Below are 27,903 nucleotides of genomic sequence, written 5' to 3'. Positions count from 1 at the left end.
AATTTTTTTTTAAATAGATTATTAACCATTTTCATAAAAGCATCTGTTAACATTTTTCATTTATATATCACACTTATAACAGCTTTTTTAATAGCTTATTCAAATACACTTATAATCTTATTTTATTTTATTCTATTGAAATCTATGATAGTTATACATTTTAATTTGTGAAAATATTATGAGATTTTACTATGTTGTGTACCGGTAAAAAAGATAAGAAAAATAATCCGGATGCCAAATCGTTACCTTTCAAAATTCTACCTCCTATAACAATAAATATCAAACTAACGCACGCCAAGAAGTCAAAAACAATAAATACCGAACTAACTACCACCAGCGCGACAAAAAATTAAAGCAAGACAAACTAGAAAGGAAAGCTTAAGTCTTCAGTGAGTCAACTCCGTGTTATGCTCTCTCTTCCTCTTAAATTCGACTGCCTAAGACGCAGAAACATAGTAAAGCATCTCAAACTTGTTCGCAACAAACTCCAAAACCTCCTTTGCTTTGTCAAAATGTCGGTATCGGAATCTGAACTCCAACCACCGCCTCCACCACCGTTCGATCCAACCTTACCGTCCTTACCAATCTCGTACCCAATCAAAACGCTCAAAGACCTCGAGTCCAGGTCCTACTTCAACTCCTTTCACTACCCTTTTAACAAAGCTTCGGTTCCTCTAAAATCTGTGTTGCCCAATAGGCGTAGATTGCTTGTGTGCCATGATATGGCAGGAGGGTATTTGGATGATAAGTGGGTCCAAGGAGGGACTAATTCTGAGGCCTATGGGATATGGCATTGGTATTTGATGGATGTTTTTGTTTACTTTTCTCATACTCTTGTTACTCTTCCACCTCCCTGTTGGACTAACACAGCTCATCGCCATGGAGTTAAGGTGCATGTCAATTTCCATGAGTTTGTAGCTTACATGTTTGTAGTTTTGTTTTGTCAATAAATTTCACACACTTTTTGACCACATCAATTTGTGGGGAACTATCACTGGCAACGCTTTTATTGTCATCTCAACTGTTGTGAAAAATATTGTGAAATTAGACTTGTTTTTGTGTGCGTGTTATAGATATCTTATTGTTTTGAATTGAGTTGGCTATGTTAGTACTTGGACTTTGTGAGGTTGAGGAAGAAAATGATAAATTACCACTTGGCTAAAAGTTTAAGTTTATAGAAAAATGGTGAACTTAATCATTGTTCTAACACTTCCCCCATGAGAGTTCAGACTCTCCTTATAAGTGGGCCTAATATATGAGATTTTTAATTTTTTTTTTAATGGAAGATAGAGTGAAGACAATATTCTACCTTAGGATTACTTGCTCTGATACCTTGATAATTATCACTTGTCCTAAAAGTTTAAACTAATAGGAAATGATGAATTTAATCATTTAACCATTATCCTAACAAAAAATGTGAAAATCTTGATTGAAATGAGTTCTAACATTGCTTAATTTAGGTAGAAAAATGGGATCAGGTTTCAAATTGGGAAAGTATTGCTCAGAATTTGAATGTTTATATGAGAACATGGCATGTTGGCCGTGGTATCCTTTGGTCATTTAATAATTTTGTTTAGGGAGGAATTTGTTTGGTTTGAGTGTGTTGGATATTAAATTGTTTTGAATAGATTTGGTTATTTTAGATGGACTTTGTGAGATTAATGTAGAAAAAATATGATGATCTTGATTGAAATGAGTTCTAATGTTGGTTAATTAGGTAGAGAAAATATTTTTTGGAATTGAGAAAGTATTTGTCCAAATAGACTTCTGCTAACATTGACAAGGGGTTGATAATAGTATTCATGAGTACTTGTGTGTTGTGATCTATTATATTTTCAAGTCAAGCGTGGGATTCAACAACTTAATCTAAAGAAATTGTTATATATAATTTTTGGTTTTGCCTATGCAATGTAAGGTATTGGGGACTTTCATCACAGAATGGGATGAAGGGAGAGTGGCCTGCAATGAATTGCTCTCAACAAAGGAGTCTGCTCATATGTATGCTGAGTGCTTGGCAGAGCTTGCTGTTGCTTTGGGCTTTGATGGATGGCTGGTATGTATTTATGAAACCTGCATAATTTCAATTTTTATTTTGTCTATATTTTGAATATAAGTGCTTTAGGGTGGTTATGCAATTTGAGTCATGCCAATAGTACATTTTTGGAGTGAATTATTGAACATATCCGGATATCGTATGTACACACAATATACTTAGAAACTAAAAAAGATTCAGTTCAGATGGTCCAAGGAGTTGGATTTCAAGCTGCATTGGTGTGGAAAGCTGATTTTTAAATTTCCAATTAGTCATTCGAAACAGTGATTATGATTAAAAAAAATGGGGTTAATTACAGTTTACCCACATGTGTTAGACCCACTTTTATATTGCCTACCTGCAATTTGAAAAGTGTCACTTTACTCACCCAAGGTTGACTCTATTATACAGCCGTTACCCACCTCATCTCCCTCACCGTTAAAAACATTAAAAAAACACCCCAAAAAAAAAAAATCAGAGAAAATAAGATCTGAAAGGGGCTTTTGAAAAATTATAGAAGTTGCTTATGTTTGGACTCAAGAACACTACAGAAAAACCCTAGAAATGGATCTGTCTTTTCATATAAACCCTTTTCTTTGTTATTTTGTTCCATCTCTCTCTCTCTCTCTCTCTCTCTCTCTCTATGGTAGTACAGTTTAATGAAGTTTTTGATGCACTTAACCCAATTTTGGATTGGCTAAGCTGACTTGTAGGTTAATGTAAAATTAGTTAATACATCAAAAAAGTATCATTTCTCGTATTACATAACTAGAGGCCATATTTATCATAGTTACAACTTTTTATTTCCTTTATGACTGTTGGAGATGGTCAAGTGAGGAAGAATCAAAATTTACTGGTGGAATCATGCAAGAAAGCTGGGCACAAGAATTGATAGTTTTACTGGGTTTCGGCTACAGTGGTAGCATATAGAATAAGATTATGACCTCATCATGAAGAAGGAAGAAGGCTTTGTTCAAGTACGCCATTTTAATCAGGGCACTCTTGTCACTGAGCACTAGGACCTACATCTTTTAAGAGAGGAATGGTTTAGCACAATTGTTATTTCTTCTCGTGTGACTCTGAATCATACAAGAGCTTTAAACTTTTTATACAGCTTAAGACATAATTAGAATCCAAAGCAGTAATACAAAAATATTGGAGATCATGCAAGGCCACTGTCTGTGCTACTGACACAATCCTCTCCATCTTCATATGTGTGCTCAAGTCAGTTTACTCTTGGGACATCTTCGTCCAGAGGGCCGGGAACAATTTGTTCTACGACAAGAGGGATGGCTCTCAACTCAATTCGCTTTCCATCCACAAGACCTTTCAGATCAATTTTCAGGGTTTTCCTTTAGTGTTTTTAAGAATATAAGCAACTTCTATAACTTTTTCAAATACCCCTTTCAGATTTTGTTTTCTCTGATTTTTTTGTTTACTATGTTTTTTAATTTTATGTTTTGAACGGTGAAGATGATGAGGTGGGTGGCTGTATAACAAAGCCAACCTCAAGTAGGTAAAGTGACACTTTTGAAACCACTCATAGGCAACATGAAATTGAGCCTAATTACAGGCGGGTAAAGGTAAATTGTAATTAACCCTAAAAAAAAAATTAAAAAAAAAAAAAAGAACTGATAAGGAAGGTTAATGTACTTTTAGGGTAGAAGGATCAATGTTGTTCATGTGCTGTAAGTTATTTATTTATAACAGAAAATGGCTTTTTTTTTTTTTAAAGAACTGACAAAGGAATCACCTTCAGATTAATATGGAGGTCAAATTGGATCCCGGGAAAATCCCTAATTTGAAAGAATTTGTCGACCATCTAACCCAGACCATGCATTCCTCTGTGCCTGGTTCTTTAGTGATATGGTGAGTGTTAGGAGATATCATCTTCTCAGTCACTTGTATTTTCCCAATATACTTAATCATGTATAAACTTGTAATTTATGGATAATATTTGGTTACACAGGTATGATAGTGTTACAATTCATGGTGATCTTGACTGGCAAGATCAACTGAATGACAAAAATAAACCTTTCTTTGATATTTGTGATGGAATATTTGTAAATTATACATGGAAGGTATGGCTTTTTTTTTCCCATGTGTAAATTGATTTCAGTGTTCCGTTATTATATATTAAAAAAAGGAAATTATATGTTTCGTAACATGCAGGAAAACTATCCAAGGGATTCAGCTGCTGTTGCTGGTGATAGAAATTTTGATGTTTACATGGGGATCGATGTATTTGGAAGGAACACTTATGGTGGTGGGCAGTGGAATGTATGTCTATTATTAATCTTGTGAGATGCATGAACTATGTGTTTTAGTGCTAGAATATACCTACAACAGTTTTAAACTTCTAAGCTCGAATTCGATTTATGTGTTGGTCTTTGGAGTTCTAATTATTTCATTCTATTTGAATCAGACAAATGATGCTCTCGATGTGATAAAAAAGGGTGAGACTTCAGCTGCCATATTTGCTCCTGCATGGAATTATGAGACTCATCAACTTCCTAATTTCCAGACTTCGCAAAATCGGTAATGCAGCTTTTGCTTTTGCCAGAGTTCTTTATATCAGAATGCACTTTATCTCAGATACAGCTAGTAGACTTTCTGAGGTTTTAATTACTTATATAGTTTTTTTTTCCTGAAAATTTTATATCTGTTGGTTTCATCGATTGTCAAATTTTTCCTCTACTAATTATTCATGACTAAGAGAAGTTGGCATCAATATTCCAATGCTGACCTTTAATATCTTTGTCAATTCTTTTGGGTTTTCTCTGGATGATAAAAGATGATTGGCTTGCCCTGTCTTAATGCTATAATATTACATTTTAGATTTTGTATGTCAAGATTCTATTGTTTCTTTTCTCACATAACATGTATAAAATAAAGAGTATCTTTGAAGAGTAACAAGTGTTGGTCTCCATTTGATCTCTTTGATATGTATGCCACCTTCAATATCCATACTCTTTATCTGCAGTTTTGAATGCATTTATTATCAATCATTCCCATTATTTCACTGAATTGAAATTTCATAATCTATTTTCTTTAAGCTTACAATTTTTGATAATTAATAAAGATTTATTGATATCAAAGAAAGAGACACCCAAGTACTCGGGGGTATACAATCTTTAAGCTTACAAATTTTATAAATTTCTTGAATATGATTTACTCCAATACTCATTATGTGTCCTCAGAACTGTAAGCATCACCTTCTAATTTTACTACTATAGTCACCTGATCATCCTGAATACCCATTTTTCTAACAATAACGTGGCATCTGTTTGTTCATAATTTAATATTTGTAATTTATGATTTGAGTCCATCACTTATAAATCTTCCTAAATGTTTGACAAGGTTCATTAACATGTAAGCATGATTTTGCAGTTGGTGGGGCCTTGTGGAGAAATCATGGGGAATAGTTCAAAATTATCCTAAAGATCTGCCATTCTATACAAATTTTGATCAGGTAACAACTGTTTCTTTATTCTCTCATACTTATATGATTTCTAAGCAATCAGGCATGTGAAAGCTCCTAGTATGAAATAACAATCAAAATTTGGAACAAACAAAAGATAGAGAAAAGAATAAGCAAAAGCTTTCCATATGTTCATCTCAAACTTCAGGTAAAGCATTCATTTGAGTTATATTATTGTAAGAAAATTATGTTCTCTCTCCATTCTCCTTGATAATGTTACATATAGTAATGATGTGATCTACATAATGAGATCATAAATTATAGTAATATGATAATGCTATAGACACTAATAATAATACAAAAACTATGACACGTGATCTCATTTTATCTAATTTAGCTCCTCTCTAGAACACTTAAAAACTCCACTGCCTTGGATGACCATCTGATGGATTCATCTAAGAGATTATATGTACAAAATGTAATATAATTTTGTTCAGTTTGGCTTTAGGTTCCATTAAATACTGCTTATCTGTCAGATGCTCAATTTTCCTTCCTTCAATTGCTCATATTGCGGTTGGTCATTGAAGGATTTGAAAGAAGCATGACTCTAGATAAAGTATTTGTCCCTGTTGTTTAAAGTAATGGAGTATTATTGTCATTGATTAGGGGCGTGGATATCATTTTTCAGTAGATGGGGCAGAAATATCAAAAGATCCTTGGTATAACCTTTCATGCCAAGGTTTCCAGGTATGCACCTGATAGAAATGTATTTCCTTCCTTCAGTAAGATAGGGTTTGGCTTTCCTTTTTCAACTTGTGAGTTGTGTAATCAGACTCAGTTTGGTTTCCCTTTTTACCTCTGTTAAAAATTAAATTTTTTATATGATAATTTTCTAAATAATTAGGAATTTGAAAGCCATCATTCTGATGTTAATTAAAGAAATCTATTTAATATTCTAGAGGTCCATTCAAAGTTCTGAAATTCTGGCAGTTACATAAAATCTTCATATTGTTGACTTATGTTTAACATCAAAATGTACAGTCTTGTGTGTGTTCTAGCTGTTAGGAGGTGAATTTGAATGCTGGTGGGATGGAATCATAGAAGAACAATTATCATTGTACTGTGATAAAAATACGGAAGATTAAACTCCGAAAATTTCGAACATAACAGGGATAAAACTACTTTAGAATACCAAAAACAAATTTAATGTTGTAATCTCTTATGGCTCCGCTCATAATACAAGGATACATAGGATCCAAAATATGAAAATTAGCTTAAAGATAGGGGTTGCCTCTGTTGATGAAAAGATGAGGGAGAATCACTTGAGATGGTTTGATTATGTGCAGAGGATAGTGATTAATGCACCAATGAGGAAGTGTGAGTTGATTCAAGTCAAAGTAACTAGAAAAGGTAGAGAAGACTTAAAATAACATTAGTAGTAAAAAAGGAGATGTCAATTAAGGAGGTAATAAGAGAGTATGACTTTTGGATAGAATAGAATGGCTGTAAAAAATACATGTGGCCAGTCTTTAGTCTGATGAGAATTCATAAATGACAACAAAATTTTGAAACTAAGGCTTGGTTGTTATTGTCATAATCCCTTGTGGTTGCTCAAATATTGCAGCTTTTCAAGTTCACATTCAAATTCTCCTCTTGTACCATGTATGCGATGCAGATATGTGATTAAATGAAATGATTTGCTCATCCATTATGCAATTAACTCCTCCTACTTGTTTAACATGAAATCAGTTTATAGATTATTAGCATGTTTTTTTACCCTGACTCTTGTTTTTGTGGCAGCCTTTACTTGAGTTTGTTGATAACCCTACTCTGGATAGCATTCAAACACTTGTTGAGTAAGTTTTGATCCTTATGCGTGTCTTTTATTTGTCATTTATTTAGTTTAAAAGTAGTGGTCTTCTATTAATGTTGTTTCCACTGAAAGGTATGACATGTCACACACTTGTATGAGTCCATCATGTTATACACTCTTATGACTCAATCATGTCTAGAATCGTAGAAGTTTTATGTGTTGTCTGATGAACTAATATAAGGTATTAGCTGATGAACTTATATTAATATATAGATTGTACTCTGAAGCTCTGAGCATCTACTCCTTGAACATGACTTCTATAGTGCATTACTCATTTACAAGAATGTCTATCTAGTTCTGTTTTTTCCTTAGGTGCTTACTGCTTAGTATCAATTTTCTATCTTGAAATACATATGTTTTGGCAAATGGTAGTTTCAACAAAGCATCTTATAGCGGAGGGGGAAACGTCACATTTAAAGGAACTCTTGAAGAAAATGCTTTTTTCACGAGAAGGCTTTTTCATGGAGAACTTCTGTTGGGTGATTTACCTGTCAACTTTACATACTCTGTAAGCTATCCTGTTTTGTGTATTTAAGTTGCTAATGAGTTTGGTTTGAAAATTGATAAGTAGGATTGATACCCTTTAGATTCCTTAGCCTGGGAAAAGTTTTTTGGTTGACAAAAGAGAAATCTAAATTTTAATTATATTGCCTGAGCCTGGCTGCCTGCTGGTATGGAACTGAGTTTTGCATATTTTATGCATGCCAGCGACACTATCCAATCTGATCACAGATAGATCTTATATTCCATATCCTTTTCTACTTGCATATGTTTCAACTGTGAACTTGGCAATTGATGCAGGTGAAATCAGAGGGAGATTCTCAACTGGGCCTTTCTCTTCAGTTTTCTTCTACAATGAATAAAAGCATGTCAATACTTCTGGCATCCCAGGAAATTTACCAATTCTCAAGCAAATTCAGTCAAGTAATTACAACACGCCCGCATGAAAAGCCAGGAAATTCACCAGGATGGGTCATACAGGAGGCTAGCATTGCAATGAATGGATACACATTAACAGAAATCTATGCTGTGTGCTACCGGTCAAAGCCCGAATTTAACAAACCCAGACCAGCTCACAATCCAGTTAAATATTTTGCAGTTTTGGGTCATATTACCATTAAAAATTCTGATAAGAAGTCAGGTTTTCCACCCTCTTCCTCATGGATTGTTGAGGCTCAATTTATCAAATGGGCTTCTGTTTCTCAGGGTTCCAAGACACTTAGTGTAAAACTTATATGGAAACTGAAAGATGGAACTGATACTGTATTCCCAAACTACAATATTTATGCAAAGAAACTAGCAAAACAGGTGGTTAGTGATCAAGATGGATCACTAGAAGATGTGCCGAAGTATTTAGGAACAGCACATGTGGAAGCATTTTACGTTTCTGACCTTTCAGTTCCTTGTGAAACATCCAGTCTCAAATTTATTGTTCAAGTATGTGCTGCTGATGGGACTTGCCAGAAATTGGACGATTCTCCAACCTTTTCAATTGATGTTGAAGGTCAGTAATTTTGTTATTATTTTTAAATCTTTTTTAGTGTAATTGTATTTTCCCCCTCCTTTTCAAGGAAGAAAGCTTGCTAAATAATGCAGGCTATGTAGCTTATATCTGGCAAGTGTTGTTGCATGACGATTTCAATAAAAAGGAATTGTGATAAAGTTGTCTTTAACTATTTGATATTTCCCAATAATTCATCTTTACTATGTGTCTGTTTTTAGAGGTGACATTTTGGTGATTAAACTACTCCTAACTTGTATTTATTTAACAGTTCCCCCCGGTACTTTAAGGACAAAATACTTTATAGGTGGTTTCTGATATTGGACACTTTTAACTTTTAACTTTTAACTCAGAAATGCTGTAAATACAAGCAAACGCATAGGGAAAATGGGCTTGACATTATTGATATAAACTATTGATTTGGCATGTTTTTAATGCAACTTACTTATCAAAAAAAGATATTTCGAGTGTGACTTGTCCTAAAAGGCTAAAACCCAACCCACAATCTCCCAGTTCTTCCCTATTTTTATTTTTATTTTTATTTTTTCTTGATTTTTCTCCTTGAAACAGTAACCCACCCAGCTTCTTCTTCTTATTCTATTTCAATTTCTTCTTGATGGATAAAGTAAGGGGGAAAAAATTGTAACAAACAAATAGCTCAATTTCATAAGATGATATTCGAGCTTAAAATATTAGTGGAAGGTCAAACAAATTGTTACTAATGGTCTAATTCCCGAGGTTTGTAGTCAGAAATGGTGAGCCTGCAGTTTGGGGTCAAAGAGTTCATAGTCCTACTCCACTATGCAGTGTAGACTGTAGGGTACGATGAATATAAAAAAGTGAAGGAAATTGATTATATATTTTTGAAAGGTGGGGTGGGGTGGGGTGGGGGTTGGAAATATGCACATAAGATTGTAATAGGGTTCAATATTTTATACCTATAAAATAAAATATACTTGGATGTGAAACTGGGTATACATAAACTTGGACACAAGCCTTAACTGCCTTAGATATTTTGATTTTCCAGTGTGCTCAACTTTGAATTCCAAGTGCGGTCTAGAATAGCAAAACAGAAGTAAGGAGTTTAGAGGTGCATGAATCATGATTATCTAATCATATTGACTGGGACCCAAGGGATACTCCTAGATAACTCCACCATAGTGTGGAATGTGGATGATACTAATGTATTTCATGGAAAAGTAACTGATGCTTCTATCAGCAAAATGGCTTTAAAAAAAAAAAAAAAAAAACCCCTTCTTCGTAGCATCAACAACAAAAAATAACTAAATTTTAGTCCCAAAATTTTTGGATCGGCTTAACAGCACTTTGTAACAATTTATCCCAATTTTTTTTATTAAAAAAGAACTTTGTAAGAGTGGTGTGGAAATGTTAATGGATTAATTAGGAAGTTTTGTGTTTTGTTTCCAAACATAAGACTTAAAATGGAATTATTAAAATAAATTGGTGATTAGATCCTATGACTAGAGTCTATAGAAGAGAAACAAGAAATAAGAAGTAGAAGAAGAAAGATGTAGATAACTAAAAGAAGAATGGCATTTGAAAATCCAAACCACCTTTCTTTTGGAAGTATTCTCCTCGAGCCCTCAAAGAAAGAAATGAGTTTCCCACTATCTCATTCTTGTCTGCATGTAGAGGCAGAAATCGAGGTTGATAGATAATAGTGAAATGTCTTTGTCTTCTTGTGTAATCTTTTTTAAAAAGAATTCTCATTTGGTTTTTGTTTTCATCTGTATCTGACCAATGAAGTCTATGGCTAATATAATCATAGAAGTTTCATGTACTTAACTAAATTAGACAAAGTTTCTAGCTGAAATTTGTAGAAAGTTTTCATTTGCGATTATTTAATTCTCAAAATTGACGCCATGACACTTCAACGAGAACCCAGTAGCTGCTGTGTAATGTCTGAATTTGTCAACTTACACTTGCATTTATATAGCTTTACAAATCCAAACGTGTTTGAATCACATGCTTAAGAGTAAGCCTGGTTCACAACTATTTTTACAACTTTGTCATAATTTGTTCACATGGTGACTTATGAGTTGTGAAATTAAGGACCTATAATTTTTTGCATAGACGAGTTGTGGCTATAGTTGTGAAAATTGTTGCCATAGTAGACTTACTTTGCGCTTAATCATGAGACATAACCAATATGGATTACAAGCATCAAAGATTAATAACCAATTATAAACATCAAAAGAAGTTTCTTAATATTTTAGTAATGCTTATGGTTTATTCACCTAGATATCATCATAATTACATATTATTATTTTGGCCATAACTATATTGATCTACTTTGTGTTAAATTATAATATTATGTTACAGAAAAAAGCTACTCACTTATATTCTTGCTGTCAAAAACACTCAACCTTCGTTAGTTTAAAAGAACAAGATATTGTCATATTTTCTTTGCATTTTGAAGGCATAAAATTACTATTTCTTCTAACCCTTTTGAACGTAAAAATCATTGAGGGTACGAAATAGCTATCAAGGAGATGATGGAATGGTACGAATTGTCATAGGTAAGGTGGCCCTAAAATCTTTAGGTTAGACCAAATGCCAAATGCACATAGTAATAAAAAATGACAATGAAAATGTTAAAGTTTCTTCCAACTTTATTACAAAATATTTATAAACTAACGTGGCCTTAGATTGATTGTAATAGATGCCACATCAATAACATAATAAATAAATATATTAACCTTTTTTCATTTTGTGTTTAAAAATTGACACATCAAAGGTTGATAAAATAAAATTTATAATAGTTTTAACATAACCAAAATATGCCAAAACCGAGTTGCAAAAAAACTTAAAGTTAATTCCTAAAAAGATTAAATTATTAACTCCCAAACAAACAAACAAATCGAATCTCAGTGGAAAGTACTGATAGACATTACATAATAGTAATCCAAGTTTGAAAATTCAAACTATCTATTAAGCATTTATCAGATATGATGGGGAGGATGACGATACAGCTAGATACAGACACAAAATAAAGAGCTACCCAAAAAAAAAAAAAAAGAGGATTTGATAGGGATAGAAAAAAAAAGCTTTCGAGTTTGACTTGGGACATGCTTCCAGATTAAACAAAGCAAAGGAGGGAATCTTAAGTTGTTGCCTTTCGTTTTTGTCTTTCGCAAATTTACAAATATTATTTGTTTGATTCCACACATAATTGTATAGAGAGATGAATTTAGAATAATAGGTAATGGTAGGTCCGGTGCATCCAGTGCACTGGATCTATTAAGATAGTGATATGTGTCCAAAAATAAATTCATGTTATTATCTCAACGGGTCCTATACAACTAGGCACTGGATCTAAATCTCACCTTAGAATTTTCGGACATATATCACAATCTCAATAGATCTAGTACACTGGATACACTGGACCTAAGCTTTACTTTAGAATAATATATGTATTAAATTAAGCTCATAATAATAAATTCAATTCATCCTCTTGTATACTTCCCATGAACTGAGCACTTTCTTGCACTAACCCCCACGTGAACAAGCTAGAACAATGTTTATCTGTGATGCGTGTTACCATAATTTTGTGCTATTGCTTTTTTTTTTTTTTTTTTTAATTTATTCAAGATTAGTTTAGAACCTTGTTTTCCTAGAATAATTATTGAGTGAGAGTGAGATATTGAATGTGAAAGCAAGAAGTGCAACCCAATAAGAGTATTATTATCTGCAGACAGGTAATTTCACAATCATTTTGGAATTTTGTCACATAAAATTCTAAATGACGTCTGCTCGTACGTAGTCATAAAACTATATATTGTTCATATGTTTTTACTGTAGGAATTCCTGACTTAGAAAGCAAGTCTTCTGTACGAAGGAATTCCTGACGTAGAATGGATTGGCCTATTATGTAAGCTTTCTTTGAACAGAAAATTTGTCTTAAGTAGCAACACAAAAAAGTTCATCGAAAAATTCCTTGCAGTTGGCGACGCGTAAATTTTGATGACTTGAAGTGAATCGACGTGAGGATTAAAATTCATTGCGTTACAGCCATGACCTACGTCCCTTTCCTACCAAATTTCTTTATTTTGGCCTTTGATTTAATGAATGTACTATTTCCTGTATCTCAGTGCCATTTTTCAGTCTCCACACTTGCCATAAAAATTGAATTATCGTATCTTATAACTTTTGTTTTAAGAGTTAGAACATGATCCTATCAGTTTTGTGGCGTTTCCTAAAGTCCATAATATTATGCAGTATTCTCTAATTTTTCATTTTTTGGTCTGATAAAAAAAAAAAAAAAAACATTTTTGGAGACCTCTTAATTTTTTTTCAATATAAGTATGTGGTTGTAACCTAAATTAGTATTAAGTTACTATTTGGTAATAAAATTTGAGGGAGTGCTATCTTTTCTCTATTTTGCCTTGTGGATTCAAGGTTTCCTATAACACATGCATTTCTCTTGAGAAAGGCCTGTTCTACTTCTTGTGTCTAGCGTCAATTCCACATGTATATATTTTAGATATAATATGAGAATGAGATTCTCATAGAACTCATTATCCCTAGTAGAATTCAAGTTTCCAATAAACATGTGATACTTAAATTGTGCAGATTTGATTAGTTTGGATTGGATTGTTTAAGTGTGTGTTTGAGTCTCCAATTAAATTACTAGGTGAATTTTGAGTTTATAAGTGATTACAAGAATCTTTAATTGTAACTTAACTGGTCATTTTGGCGTGTAACAAATGTGACTATCGCTTTTCTCGAGTTGTTACAATTTTTTTTTTTATTTACCTTGAGTGTGTATGTTTTAATTGTGATCTTTGTTAAATATCTTTTTTCTACTAGAACACAAGGAGAGAGGCTACTCCCTCATGTAGGTCTTCTCTGAAATGAAGACAATGGTATGTTTTAGCCATTTCAAGGAATATAAAGCCAAATGATCAAGTAACTCCTTACACAAAACTTGCAACATGGGTTTTGGATGAATTAAGGTCTTCTAGCTAGAGTTTTTAGAATAACTTTGCCATGAAGTTTTGCTCCATTGAATTTCTCCACCTTATGTAGTCCATTTTTTAAACAACAATGACATGGAAAAATATAGTCCATTCTTTTTATCATGCATGAATGGATATGATTTTTAAGAATTTCATGGTGAATTTACCTTAAGAACTCCATAAAATCCTAATAATAGTTTTGGATTTTTAGAATTTCAAAACCCTCTATAGAATATCATGAAGCGATGAGTTGTCCAATTCCATTCATTTTAAATCCAAATTTCCAATTCATATTGCCAAACCTAGAGGGTTTGTGTGTGTGTGTGTGTGTGTGGGGGGGGGGGGGGGGGGGGGGAGGGGGTGTGTTGGTTTCTTGGACTGCAGTTTTTGTGTTACAAAATGAATTTGTCTTTATTTTATGTATGTGTTTCTAATGAATTGTCTTTATTTTCATCTGAGAATAGGGGTTGAGGTTTATGAAATTCTCAACTTTGGTTGATTAGGTATATGTCATGAGCAGTGGATGCAAATAAAAATTATTGCACGATCAAAGAGGTGCAGTTGCGGCTGAAATGGCCCCTAAAAGTCTACTAAAGAAACAAAATTTGTCTTGCTTGTTAGAATACAAAACAGCCCCTCTACACCATAATGTGGTGGATTGTCATTTATTTATAATACCATAGTTAATCATTATTAATTAGTTAAAAGAATTTATGTTTGAGGTTATTTTTAAAAGGCCACCGACCTCGGTATTCACGCATAAATAAACTAAGAAGACCTTAATTTGTTTAACCAGTTACTCAGAGAACTCTAGTTCACTTCACCTCCACATGCTAGAGTTGACTCTATCATCTTACCCTTGCGTTTCAAGACACCCTCCAATGTCTCTTTAATAAATTTCAGGTCATTTCTTTAACCAACAACAAGTACAAACAACTCATCCTCTCTCATCTGTTCCTTCAATTTTTTTTTTGTCCTATTTGTGACAATCAATCATGAGCGTTAAAAAAATGGTTAATGTTCCCTCATTCTTTCTAAACAATTTAAGTTTTTAGGAACAATGATAATTTATCTTAATACCAGAGAATGTGGTCTTAAGTTTAAATTTAATCTCTACTTTACCTTCAATTTAAAATATTAAAAATTTCACAAATTGAGTCTCACCTAATGAGAGAAGTTTGTGACTACATGTGAAGAAGAATGCTAAAATAATAATTAAATGATTAAATTCATTATTTTCTAATAATTTAAGTTTTTTCATAAGAGAGTATAGTTTATGAATAAGATTACGCTGAAAGAGTAAAACATGAAAACCATTTTATTGAAAACCATTTTATTAAGAAACCATGTCATGTCCAAAAATGCTCTCTCTCTTGAAAGAGTCATGAATTACATTGCTAGAGGATGAAAAATTAAGGTACTGAGGGAGGCTGTCGTGGATTAAGTATGATGATTTGTCATCTGGGTCCATCTGTGGGGTTGGCATAACTGGCTCTTGTTGCATCTGGATGCAGAGTATCTCTGCTTGAGCCACAGCTAGCTGCATTTGTAACTGAGAGACCTGGTTTTGCAGGAAAGATATGGCTCCAACACACCCATAAACAGGGTCTCTCGCTCTTGCATTTGCCTCGTAGACTAGGCTGCTCACTGCGTCTGCTCTCTGATGAACTGGAAGCTCCTGCTTGACATCATAATTATCATAAAGATTTACTAATCAGCCAAAAGAGATTACTTAAGACTTGCCTTGGTTATGACAAAAAAATAAACAATAAAAAGTTCTCTGAAGTGGGTTCTCAAGTTCTTAATATTACCACTGACTGATAGTGATGCTATAATTAAAAAAATATGTTAAAAACATGAATGATGTGATAGATATTACAAATTTTCCTATATAAGCTTTCCTAACTCATATGTAGTATCCTTAACCATTTTCCTCAAAACGTATTCTTCTCTATGAACTTTACAATTATCATAGTACTTTTAGAGAACCAAAATTTTGTAAGTGAATGAGTGTGTGTGTGTGTGTGTGAGAGAGAGAGAGAGAGACCTGCAACATTTTGCTAACATTGCTAGCACCAAAGACCTTGTGAACAATGGCAAACTTGTGGGGGTCATCAGATGGAAAGTAAGGAGCAAAAATGCAGTCTTTGGCGCATCGGCGCCTCAGTAACTTGCAGGAAGCGCATGGTGAATTTCCACCCATGTTTTGGTTTCAGAAATAAAAACTCTCGTGTGTTACTGAAGGGAAAAGCTAGCTAGGAACTATGAAGGTATGACTAGAACTAAGCTTGGAGAGAATGAGATTGGAGTGTGTATATTTATAATAGTTGAGAACGTGTGTGTGACCCTAAAGTGTGCTATAGATCAAACACACTTAACTGTAAATAAGAAACTGTACTAAATAATAGCTTAACCAATAAAAAATTGATCTGATAAGTTTTAATAATTATTATTATTATTACAGTATATTTTAAAGATGAGAAAGTACTCGAGTATATCAATACAGTTTTGAGGAAACTCTTGGGTCCTTGCAGAACGCTATAGACATCAAACCATTATCAATAGGCACACACTGTTTTAGCTGTGACAAGGGCATCTAAGTAATTATCCGAATCGAGGCTCCATGTCTTATCCTTGTTGTTGCAAACTTTATAATTATGATTTGATAACCTAGATTTATATATATATATATATATATATATATATATATATTCACTGCATCTACTCCTCCATTTTTTACCTTTTTCTATCTTTTTCATCTAGCTTTTGGTCCGTTCAAATTTGGGTGGGTCCCAAAAATGAATTCCAACCCTTAGATTAGTTTAACTAGTTGTTATAAATTTTACTACATAAACTTTATAAATTAAGGCTTCAAATTTTAAATTTTTTTACATTTTACATTAGTTTGTAAGCATTTTATAATAAATTGGTCATGTAGTAGTTTCACTGTTTTACCTTCTTTTTTCTCCATTTTGTAAATACTATTTAGAAGATATTGTGTCATTCGTGCGTGTGCATAAGACATAATATAATTAAAATTGGCCTATGGGTTTGGGATATGGTTGGAGACCAAAACTTGAAATGGGTGGTTCAGTCATGTTGCTTATTTAATTAATTGTTGTTCAGTTCATGTTGTACATAGATCCCATTTGGATGGTTCAGTTCATGTTGTGAAAAAACATATATAGTGATGATATGTAATCGTCAGTCAAATTGGTTCGTCCAGACGGTGCCGAACCCTCGTCACTACTCCTGCAAAATAGGACAAAGGCTCTCTTGGGATGGTCATTGGTGTAGCGCCTACCACAACGTCTCCGATGCCAAAGTTAGTACATAGAAATCTTTTTTAGAGAAAATGAGAAGCGTAAAAGTATTTTTTTGGGTAAAGATTATGTACCTTCTGTGCTTCTAATGAGTGTGTATATATAGCTTTTTGGTTTCTGACCGTTGAGGCCTTGATTGTGGTTTTAATGCACTTCTTGTAACGCCTTTCGGCTTATTAATGCAAGTCTTAATGAGGCTCCAACGGTCTGACAGCTAGCTTGTAACTGTCCGAGGCATTCAATCTCCTTATTAATAACTTGCATTCCCTCGTCCATACCACCTTGTATGTGGACAAAGGTGTTTCATGAGGTCGTCCAAGGAAAGTGGTTTCATTAGTCCTGTCAATTGCCCCCAAGTTCCGTGGTCATCATGGTGTGTCAGGACGACCATTGGAAGATGAAAGGTTTTCTGACCAGACGTGGATCTTAGGGTTTTGTTTCACATTTAATGCGTAGTGGCGGCGCTTCACACATCGTGGCCACATGGCGAGTTCTGACCAGTGTAGTTAATGCCCCAATTAGGTGACTCTTGGTTTTCCTACTGAATTTCAGTTTTTTGTGCCTGATTTTTAAATTTCCTCCATTTCCTCTATTCCCTTCACTTTTTCCAATTCTCTCAATCATTGCTCTATGCATCTTCTTCCCCAATCCGTTTCTACGATTCTCCTCAAGCTTTTCATGTTTTGTGGTTTGAACCTTTGCATTTTGTGGTTGCTCCTTTCAAGGTACGCTTATTTTCTTTCCCTTTCTTTACTTTTCTATGGCGTTGAGTGAATAGTGTTTGATTTCTGATTTTAGCTTCCTTTCTTTTCTTTTTTTTCTTTTCTTAGGATTCTTCTCTCCACCTCCATTTTCTGGTTTTCATGGTCAGTAGCTCTGAGGTTAGGGTATCTTGTCCCTCAGTTTCCTTCTTTTATGCGCGTTTAGGGGCTTCTTTTGGTGCCTCCCGTGCCTTTTTCCTTTTGGTTGAGAATTTTGTTTTTGAAGGTAGTAATTTAGGCATTGTGTTGGGTGACTTGCTCCCCTTGCTTTGTCAATCAATTGATTGGTTAGAGGGTTTGGTGGGAGAGCGAGGGATAATGTCTAAGGTGAGGTCGAGTGAGCTTGAGACCGGGTTGTCGTCTAGCGACGACCCAATGGAAGGAGATACCACCGTCTTCACCCCTCGCAAGGTTAGGGCTTTCCACGCCCTTGGGGAGGTGTGTGGTTTAGACGGTGATACACTCTTCAGATTTAGGGGTAGATTCCAATTCCCTGATAGGGTTAGGGTTCATCTTCCTCATGAGGATGAACGAGCTTGTCACTTTTCACCTAGGGAGGTATGCTTCTACAAGGCTGCCTTCCTGAATGGGCTCAGATTCCGGTTCATCCCTTTATCATGGAGCTTTTGAGTCATTTCAAGATTGCTCCTAGGCAGCTTATGCCCAACTCCTAGAGGATAGTGGTTAGCTGTATGGAGATATGTCTAGCTGCTACTGACAGAGATATTATTAAGGTGGATGAACTTGTCTACTTGTATCGTTTGAAAGAGTCCCAGGAGTAAAGGTACTACGAGCTAGTGCCTTGGGTCAGGAAAGCTAGGATCTTCAGGGACTTGCCCTCGTCGTTCCGGTACTGGAAGTCCCGATTCTTTTTCTTCTCAGGGGATGAGTGGGAGACCCCTTTTGGCGAGGTTTGGGGAGACGTTCCTAGGTTGCTCCGTCGGTGGGGAGCCCCGAGTCTAGGTGCGTCAACTTTCCACCAGTCCTTCGTCAGCATTATCAATTTATTTTTCTTTTTGGCTCACATTTTGTCACTACTAACTTTCTTGCCTGCTATTTCATGTACAGTTAAGAGGCGGCCAAAGCTTAAAAGCGGATATAGGCAGCGTGTTGAAGCGGCCATCTAGTACGCAAGGATGATAGAAGATTTTGACGATCTTGTTGACCCGCGGACTCTAGCTTTTCACTGTCTTGGCCCGAATCCCTCTACCTTCATTTTGCGCAATATAGAAATTGAAAAAAAGAAGAGTAAGTGTTTGTTGAGTTCGTCTATGTTGACCTTTCTTCACCTTTCTTCCTTCTCTCCTTTTTTTTTTTTACAAGTGTTTTTCTTTTGCAGGGATGACGATGAAGTTCAATCAGGGAATTTACGCACGAATGAGGGCTAAGAGGAACGAGCCCCTTTCCAACATTGGGGCCAGGGCTGTGCGTGTGATGGATAAGGGGGCCTCCATCACTCTAGGTACCCCAGCCACCCTCGAGACTAAGACGACGAGGACAGACTCCCCTGCTACCTTGATCGAAGAGATCATCCCTCAACGGAAGAGGCCGCGAACTAGTGATAAGGGGGCGGATAAAGCTAACTCTCGTTCGTCCAGCGTTTGGGACGATGCTGGGGTCACACTAGCAAGGGCGCAAGAGACTTTTACTGCTGAGGATATGAAAGTGTTCTCGGGCACGCCTCCCAATGAAGTTATGGGCCGTCATCTTCACAAGCTCGTACAGGTAGTGTACTTGTGCAAATTCATCTTTTTTTTTTTTTTTTGCATTGTCTTGAAGTCTGGTTCCTCTTTTCTTCTTCTTTTTTTGTAGGTGTTGGGGGAGAGCCTTCACATCACCTCAGAGTTCCTTACCCAGGAGGCGAAGGTGGCGTCAGTGGCATCCCGAGTGGAAGTTTTGGAGGCAGAAAACTCCAAGCTAAAGAAAGAACTGATTACTACCATGGGTGAGGCCAACAGCATCAAGGAGCAGGTTAAGGGCCTTTCAGACGAGCTGAAGGTGGAGAATCAGTTAGTCTCGGAGAAGGACTAGCAGCTTTTAGCCTCGAAGGAAAAACTCAAAACGATTACTACTAAGTCCGTAGAGGCCTTTCAGACGACAGAGGAGTACAACACCATCCTCTTCGGCTGGTACTTCAAAGGTTTCGAGCTCCTGAGGCAGTACCTTGCCAAGCACCCCACTGGAGTGGATCTAGAGAATCTAGATATGGAAGAAGTAGACAAGGAAATGGCAGCTGACGAAGCCTCCCAGCCCACGGCTCCTGAGGACAATGCTCTTGCCAGTGCTCTCCCTTCTCCTGCTGCTGATGCTTGAACCTACTTTCTCTTTTTTTTTCTTTATATGTATATATATGTTTTCTTTTGGGTGCCCAGTATGTTTTGGGCTTTCTAATTCTAGTTTCAGAACAATGTTTTCATCTTACTTTAAGAATGATGTTTTTGCCCAGTGTTTATGGGCTTTTAATTATAATGTTGATATAACGCTAGTTGCCCGTTGTTTTTGGGTCTTTAATCATAATTTAGTACTTACTTGTTTCTGCTTCTTCCTTGCATAATACTTTGTGAATATGTGTGGTCTCTGTCTGCTTCATTTTTATGCGTTAGTGACTGATAATACTGTTACTTAGCGAAGGTTTTTGCTGACTCAAACTTAATGAGGGGGTCTTGATCCGTCAATAACTTGTCTTCGTCCAAGCGGGACCTTGTTGCAATGCTAATTTTCCTTGACTTACACCAAGTGAAGAGTTTTTGTCATTCCAGGCTTCATCAGTAAGTTATATCTGTCCACGCAAAATCTTGTTACTTAGACAATGTTTTGTGTGACTTGCACCCATTTAAGGGATTTTTTCACTCTTTTGACTTTGTCAGTAACTTACATCCGTCAGAGCGGAATCTTGTTACATAGCTAATTTTTGTGACTTACACCCATTTAAAGAATCTTGTCATCTTTTGACTTCGTCAGTAACTTACATCCGTCTCTGTGGAATTTTGTTACTTAGCTAATTTTTGTGACTTACACCTATTTAAGGGATCTTGTCATTCTTTGACTTTGTCAATAACTTACATCCATCTGTGCGGAATCTTGTTACTTAGCTAATTTTTGTGACTTACACCCATTTAAGGGATCTTGTCATCTTTTGACTTCATCAGTAACTTACATTCGTCTGTGCGGAATCTTGTTACTTAGTCAATTTTTGGCTTTTAAATTGCTAGGTTTGTTCGCACTAAGTCATTGGCTGAATAGTCCTTTTATTACTTTCAAAACCGAAAACAATTATTTGTTACATCTATTGATGGTACTTCTTTAGGTACTCACTGTTCCATGGTCGTGGCAATCTCTGCCCGTCTAAGGTCTCTAGGTGGTAACTGTCTTGTCTAGAGTAATGGACGACCTGGTGGGGTCCTTCCCAAGTTGGGCCGAGTTTCCCTTGGGCTGGATCCTTAGTTGCTGGGGTGACTTTGCGCAGGACAAGGTCTCTTATGTCAAGTCATCTGAGCTTCAGTCTCTTGTTGTAGTACTCGACCATCTTCTGCTGATATTTTGTTATTCTGTTGGAGGCTTCATCCCTGATCTCGTCTAAGCAATCCAGGTTGATCTTTAGTTTCTCATTGTTGCCTTCTTCATGGAACATTCCTCGTCATATGCTGGTTACTCCCACTTCGATTGGAATTACTGCCTCAGTGCCATAAGTGAGTCTGAATAGGGTCTCTCCTATCGGGGTTTTGGCTATGGTCCTGTAAGCCCACAAGGCATTGGGAAATTCCTCTGGCCATGCTCCCTTTGCGTCGTCCAGACTAGCTTTGATGATCTTGAGCAGTGTTCGATTAGTCACCTCCGTCTGTCCATTCGCTTGTGGGTGTCCCAAGGATGAGTACTGGTTCTTGATCCCTAGGCTTGAGCAAAAATCCATGAAGCGTTGACTATCAAATTGTCGTCCGTTGTCTGATATGATTGTCCATGGAATCCCGAACCTGCAAATTATATTCTTCCATACAAAGCTCTGGATTTTTGCTTCAATGATGGTTGATAATGTCTTTGCTTCAACCAATTTTATGAAGTAGTCAATAACGACTAGTAGAAACTTTACCTGCCTCTTACCTCGGGGCAATGGGCCGACGATGCCAATCCCCCATTGTGCAAATGGCCATGGGGAGGCTATCGTCATTAACTTCTCTATTGGAAGGCGCTGAACATTCTCAAACCTCTGGCATTTGTCGCATTTCTTAACGAGCTCCCTCACGTCCACCTGTAGAGTAGGCCAGAAGTAACCTGTTCTGATAACTTTACTTACCAAGGATCTAGGGCCAGCATGGTCCCCGCAAATCCCTTCATGGATTTCCTCTAGGATGTATTTAGCCTCTTCTTCATTAACGCACTTCAGGTACAGCATGGAAAAGCCTCTATTATACAAGATACCGTTCAAAATCGTAAATCTAGCTGCTCTCTTCCTGACCTTTCTGGCCTCCTCGACGTCCTGCGGAAGGTGCCCATTTTGAAGGAAAGATATGATCGGGGTCATCCAATTGCTTGTGCTCTGGATTGCGAAAGTAGAGACTTCCTCAATGCTGGGGTGCTTCTGGACTTCAACCTTCAAATATGTATCTGTTGGTCCTGCTTCTGACGATGACTGCTTCGCCAATTCCTCTGCCCCCATATTCTGGCTTCCAGGGATCTATGCAAATTTCGCTTAGTCAAACTCCTGTGCCAGAAGCTTTGTCAACTTCAGGTACTTCTGCATCCTCTCCTCCTTCACTTCAAATTCCCCCTTTATTTGACCCACGACAAGCTTTGAATCACTCTGGAAGAGTATATTTTTAATTCCTAAAGCCTTCGAGACCCTTAAACCCGTCAGTACTCCCTCGTATTCTTTTTCGTTATTAGTGGCCAGGAATGCCAACTGGACTCTATACTTGAGCGTCTATCCTTCGGGGGTAATGATGATGACCCCTACTCCACCTCTTTTTTGGACTAACAAACCGTCAGTTTGAATCTTCCATTTCACCGCTTCGTTTGTACTTTCTTTTTCGGGGATTGTAAATTCAACAATGAAATCTGCCAGTGCCTGTGCCTTAATAGCTGTCCTGAGGTGATACTCAATGTCAAACTGGCTAAGCTCAATTGCCCATTGGACCATTCTGCCCACTGCCTCAGGCTTGTTCATGGACTTCTTAATGGGTTTGTCCGTCATTACTAAGATGGGGTTCGCCTAAAAATAAGGTCGCAGTTTCCGCGAAGCTACTACCAACGCGAACACAATCTTTTCAATCCTTGAGTACCTGGATTTTGCCCCCTGGAAAGCTTGGCTAACGTAGTAGACTAGGAGCTGTTTCCTTCCCTCTTCTCGAATCAAAGCTGCGCTGACGGCTATGGCTAATACTGCCAGGTACAAATACAGGTCTTCCCCTTCTTTGGGCGGACTCAGTAGAGGTGCGTTGCTTAAGTAGTGCTTGAGTTCTTGGAAAGCTACCTCGCATTTGTCAGTCCAAGCAAAAGCTTGCTTCAATGTCTTGAAGAAGGGTAGGCACTTGTCCATTGCTTTAGAGGCGAACCTGTTGAGTGCTGCTATCCTCCCTATAAGTTTCTGGACTTCTTTGACGATTTTGGGCGACGTCATGTCGAGTATGGCTCGTATCTTCTCTTCATTTGCTTCTATCCCCCTTTGGGACACTATAAACCCCAAGAACTTCCCTGAGGCTACTCCAAAGGCACACTTGCTCGGGTTTAGTTTCATCTGGTACTGCCTGAGTGGGTCGAACGTTTCTCCGAGATCGTCTCGATGAGCTAGTTCCTCTTTGCTCTTGACGAGCATGTCTTTCACATATACTTCCATGTTTCTCCCAATCTGCTTGCTGAACATTTTTTCGGTAGGTTGCCCCTGCATTTTTCAATCCAAAGGAATTACCTTATAACAATAGAGCCCTTGGCTCGTGATAAAAACAATTTTCTCCTAGTCTGCTTCAGCCATCTTTATTTGATTGTATCCCGAGAATGCATAAATAAACGTCAATAATTTATGCCCTGCCGTAGAATCGACTAGCCGATCTATCCGGGGCAGAGGAAAATTGTCTTTTGGGCAGACTTTGTTTAGGTCCGTGAAGTCCACGCACATTTTCCAATTCCATTTGCCTTTTTCACTAGGACGACGTTTGGGTAGTAGACCTCCCGAATAAAGCCTGCTGATAACAACTTGTTAACTTCGTCTACAATTGCTTGGTTCCGCTTTGGAGCGAAGACCCGTCATCTTTATTGGACGGGCTTCTTCTCGGGATCCACGTTTAGCTTATGTTGGATGACCTTCGGGGATATGTCAAGCATGTCCTCGTGACTCCATGCAAAGACGTCCATGTTTTTTTTAAGGAACCGAACGAGTCTCGTCTTCATCTCAGGACTCAAAGTCGTCCCTATCCTAGTCGTCTTTGCTGCTTCTCCTTCGACCTGCTCCACTATCTCCAGGGCTTCCACCTTATCTTCTTCATTTTCCTCGATCATCCATGTATGGTTTTCTTTTGCAGCTAACACAGCCTGGTAGTACTCCCTGGCCAATACTTGATCTCCCTTTATTTCGCCTACACCGTTTTCCATCGGTAATTTCACCTCTAGGCAATACGTGGAAGTGGCTTCCTTCCAGCAGATAAGTGTGGGCCTCTCAATGATCACATTGTATGAAGAGGGGCAGTCTACCACTAGGAAATCTAACTGACAGGTCAGCTGCTGCGGATAAGACCCTACCGTGACTATTAGCATTACTATGTCTTTAGGATACACTCTATCCCCACTAAAGCTGACGAGGGGGGACTTAAAAGGGCACAGTCTTTTTGGGTCTAGTCTCAATTGTTGAAAAGCGGAGAGGTAGATGATGTCCACGGAGCTGCCATTGTCCACGAGGATCCTTTTGGTGTTAAACCCTTCTATCGTGAGCATTATGGCCAAGGGATCTTCATGAGGTTGCTTCACTTCTCTAACGTCTTCTTCAAAGAAAAACATATCCCTATATGCTTGTCTCTGCTTTAAGGGGGTATCCTGTGGACACTGTTCACTTGCCTTTGATATGACTTCTTGAGGGATTTAAACGACCCTCTTGTGGACGGCCTACCTGTGATCGTCTTTATCTCCCCGATCATGTTTGGTGGACGATGGGACATGCGATCCTCGTCCTTTGGTGAGGCTTCACGATTACCCTTTTCATCGTCCCTATTCCTACTGGGTTCTCCCTTCTTCACAAATCGTTGCAGTTTCCCTTTTCAAGTGAGCTCCTCTATCTACTCTTTTAGGTCCCTGCAATCTTCTGTGTAATGGTCGTGATCCTTGTGGAAATGGCAGTACTTCTTCCTATCGCGTACAATAGGTGACGAATGTAATGGCCTAAGCCTTTTGAGGTAGTGCCCATCTTTAATTTATGCCAGAATTTTGTCAACAGGCATAACTAAGGGAGTGAATTTTACCATCTGATGAGCTTTCTCGTCTCTCCAATTTCCTCCATCGTTAGTCTAACAATCTGAGTGTTCCCTCTTCCGTCTTCTCCGTTCATCTTCTTTCCTTCCCTTTTCACTGGTTTTCCCTTTGTCTTTTATTACGGCTAAGGCATCTTCAGCATTCATGTACTTCTGTGCCTTCAAGAGCATCTCATTCATCGTTTTTGGAGGATTCTTTGCAAGCGAGACCACGAATTCCCTGGATTTCAATCTAGCCTTAAAGGTTGTTAGCTGCACCTTGTCTTCAGCTTCGTTTACCTCCAAAGTTTCATGGGTAAAGTGCTTCACATACAACCTCAGGGTTTCCTTCTCTCCTTGCTTGATGGTGAGTCTGCTAGCCTTCTCGGGCATTGTCCTCCGACGAAGTGGCATAAGAAGGAACTGCTCAACTGTTTGAAGCTGTCAATGGACGAGGTAGGTAGCTTTGTGAACCATTCCCTCACAGCCCCTTTGAGAGTGGTAAGGAAAGAGCGGCACAGTATTTCGTCGGGGAACTGTTGGAGACCTAGTGTTGTCTTGAAAGTGTTGAGATGGTCCAAGGGATCCTTAAGCCCATCAAACTATTCAAGCTGAGGCAAGTGAAACTTTAATGGTACTGGGCACTCAAGAATCGCTGCTATGAAGGGAGAATCTGTCGTCCTAACCATCATGTCCAAGCTTCAATTTGTTTTTTCTTTGATAGTGTTCCTCAGTTCGTCCATTTCCTTCTTCATTTCTCAAAGAAGCTCTAAGCTTGGTTCATCTAGAATGGTTGGCCTTTGATAGCTTCGTCTCTGGCTATCCCCCTCGTCTTCTTGATTGTCTCTAGACCGATTGGCTTCCTACTGGAGCCATTGTCTCATCTCCTAGTTTTGTCTGGTGAGTTCTTCCACGCTAGCTGTAAGTGCTTGGATTTGCAAGGCCAGCATCGCAAGGTCTTGATTGGACTCGATCTGAACTTAGAGAATAACTGGAACTATATTCTCGAACCTTAGCGTAAAAATGTTGTCCCTACAGACGGCGCCAAACTGATGATGTGTAATTGTTAGTCAAATTGGTTCGTCCAGACGATGCCAAACCCTCGTCACTACTCTTGCAAAATGGGACAAAGGCTATCCTGAGATGGTCACTAGTATGACGTCTGCCACAACGTCTCCGATGCCAAAATTAGTATATAAAAATCTTTTTGAGAGAAAATGAGAAGCGTAAAAGTATTTTTTTGGGTAAGAATTATGTACCTTCTGTGCTTCTAATAAGTGTGTATATATAGCTTTTTGATTTCTGACCGTTGGGACCTTGATTGTGGTTTTAATGTTCTTCTTGTAACGCTTTTGGGCTTATTAATGCAAGTCTTGATGAGGCTCTAACGGTCTGACAGCTGGCTAGTAATTGTTCGAGGTATTTAATCTTTTTATTAATGACTTGCATATCTTCATCCAATACTACCTTGTGTATGAACGAAGGTATTTCGTGAGATCATTCAATGAAAGTGGTTTTGTCAGTCCTGTCATATAGTACAATACTACAATTTACCTATCGTGTGCTTATTTAATTGTCATTATGTCAGTTTAATTTCACTTTCAATCAATTTACAACCTGACCTCTTCTTTTTCTTTTTCTTCTTTTTCTTCTTTTATGTACAGCTGTATGAATCTAAGAAGATGAGCTCATGTGATGTGACTCATCCTAAATTTCCAACACGCTTTTAATTATTTTAATTAAAAGTGTGATAAGCATGTTATTAATTCATTTGGTAAAGATGCAATCAATTTACGCTGTTCATAAAAATCTTCTTCTTCTAGCGTGCTCATTTCAAATTATGGCAGTTTATTTTCACATATTTCAATCAGTTTACAACCTGACCTCTTTTTTTTTTTTTTTGCGTAAAGTTGTGTTTAGGAAGATAAGCTCATGAAACTCATCCTAAATTCCTATCACGCTTTTAATTAAAATAATTAAAAGTATGTTAAGCATGTTATAAATTCATTTGGCACAGATGCAATTAATTGATTTTTGCTGTTCATAAAAATATTTTCCTTCTAGCGTGTTCATTTCAAATCAATGGCGGTTCCAGTATTTTTTTTTTTTCAATAAAAAACATAAATTATACAAAATTTAAAACAAAAGAAAACTGGAATATATCGACATCACAAAAAAAAAATTTTTGAAATACATAAAGTTTTACAATTGCTTTCTATGATGTTTCATATATTGAAATTGTTAAATGATTTCTTCATTATCAATTCTATAAACTACGTCATTTTCAATTTATACAACTAAGCAATCATTTATGTATTGATATTTCATTGATCCTTTGGACTTATTAATTTTTTTCCCAGATTTTAAATCAAATTGGTTTGTTATTGAGATTTTTTTTTTTTTTGTGTTTAAAAATGCTAAGATATTGTTAAGAGGATCATATTCAAACTTATTTTAGCTGGACTTAAAAAAAATTCATAATCAAAGTGTTCAAAATTTTATTTTAGGAAGGTCACAAAAAAAAAAAATATATATATATATATATATAGTTTCTTTTTTTTTGGCCAGCAGAGGGTTCATTTG

At 36.8% G+C, this 27,903-nt stretch overlaps 3 protein-coding genes across 4 annotated transcripts; 1 reads left to right on the top strand and 2 right to left on the bottom strand.

Annotated features, from left to right (window-relative positions):
• The first annotated feature begins 345 nt into the window (after positions 1-345).
• On the top strand, positions 346-8,999 carry LOC142641101 (cytosolic endo-beta-N-acetylglucosaminidase 1). 2 transcript variants are annotated; one of them, XM_075815485.1, is made up of 11 exons: positions 346-890; positions 1,916-2,053; positions 3,792-3,901; positions 4,002-4,113; positions 4,205-4,312; positions 4,458-4,570; positions 5,423-5,504; positions 6,120-6,200; positions 7,254-7,309; positions 7,699-7,834; positions 8,128-8,999. In XM_075815485.1, the coding sequence occupies exons 1-11, from the start codon at positions 408-410 to the stop codon at positions 8,836-8,838; spliced, it is 2,130 nt and encodes a 709-aa protein (XP_075671600.1). In that variant the 5' UTR covers positions 346-407; the 3' UTR covers positions 8,839-8,999. The 2 variants fall into 2 exon arrangements, with proteins under 2 accessions (XP_075671600.1, XP_075671601.1); XM_075815486.1 differs by lacking the exons at positions 3,792-3,901; positions 4,002-4,113 and having other exon boundaries at positions 347-890.
• A 6,123-nt stretch (positions 9,000-15,122) lies between these two features.
• LOC142641103 (LOB domain-containing protein 12-like) lies at positions 15,123-16,096 on the bottom strand. Its single transcript, XM_075815488.1, has 2 exons — positions 15,854-16,096; positions 15,123-15,484 (listed from the first exon to the last, which is right to left on the bottom strand). The coding sequence occupies exons 1-2, from the start codon at positions 16,007-16,009 to the stop codon at positions 15,143-15,145; spliced, it is 498 nt and encodes a 165-aa protein (XP_075671603.1). The 5' UTR covers positions 16,010-16,096; the 3' UTR covers positions 15,123-15,142.
• A 7,000-nt stretch (positions 16,097-23,096) lies between these two features.
• On the bottom strand, positions 23,097-24,874 carry LOC142640014 (uncharacterized). Its single transcript, XM_075814127.1, has 2 exons — positions 24,257-24,874; positions 23,097-23,765 (listed from the first exon to the last, which is right to left on the bottom strand). Exons 1-2 carry the CDS (start codon positions 24,872-24,874, stop codon positions 23,097-23,099), a joined length of 1,287 nt encoding a protein of 428 aa, XP_075670242.1.
• Positions 24,875-27,903: the final 3,029 nt, after the last annotated feature.

Source organism: Castanea sativa, chromosome 6 (assembly GCF_040712315.1).
Source record: "Castanea sativa cultivar Marrone di Chiusa Pesio chromosome 6, ASM4071231v1".
Lineage (NCBI taxonomy): Eukaryota > Viridiplantae > Streptophyta > Magnoliopsida > Fagales > Fagaceae > Castanea > Castanea sativa.
Note: the sequence above shows the minus strand (reverse complement) of the source record. Positions and strands in the feature narration are given on the sequence as shown.

Excerpts from the sequence above, each read along its gene's own strand:
- LOC142641101 (XM_075815485.1), top strand. The coding sequence starts at position 408 with ATGCTCTCTCTTCCTCTTAAATTCGACTGCCTAAGACGCAGAAACATA. Across the intron at positions 891-1,915 it reads CTCATCGCCATGGAGTTAAG|GTATTGGGGACTTTCATCAC; the intron begins GTGCATGTCAAT and ends ATGCAATGTAAG. Across the intron at positions 5,505-6,119 it reads TCTATACAAATTTTGATCAG|GGGCGTGGATATCATTTTTC; the intron begins GTAACAACTGTT and ends GTCATTGATTAG.
- LOC142640014 (XM_075814127.1), bottom strand. The coding sequence starts at position 24,874 with ATGTTTTTCTTTGAAGAAGACGTTAGAGAAGTGAAGCAACCTCATGAA. Across the intron at positions 23,766-24,256 it reads CTGAGATGAAGACGAGACTC|GGGCAACCTACCGAAAAAAT; the intron begins GTTCGGTTCCTT and ends TGAAAAATGCAG.
- LOC142641103 (XM_075815488.1), bottom strand. The coding sequence starts at position 16,009 with ATGGGTGGAAATTCACCATGCGCTTCCTGCAAGTTACTGAGGCGCCGA. Across the intron at positions 15,485-15,853 it reads ATGTTAGCAAAATGTTGCAG|GAGCTTCCAGTTCATCAGAG; the intron begins GTCTCTCTCTCT and ends GATGTCAAGCAG.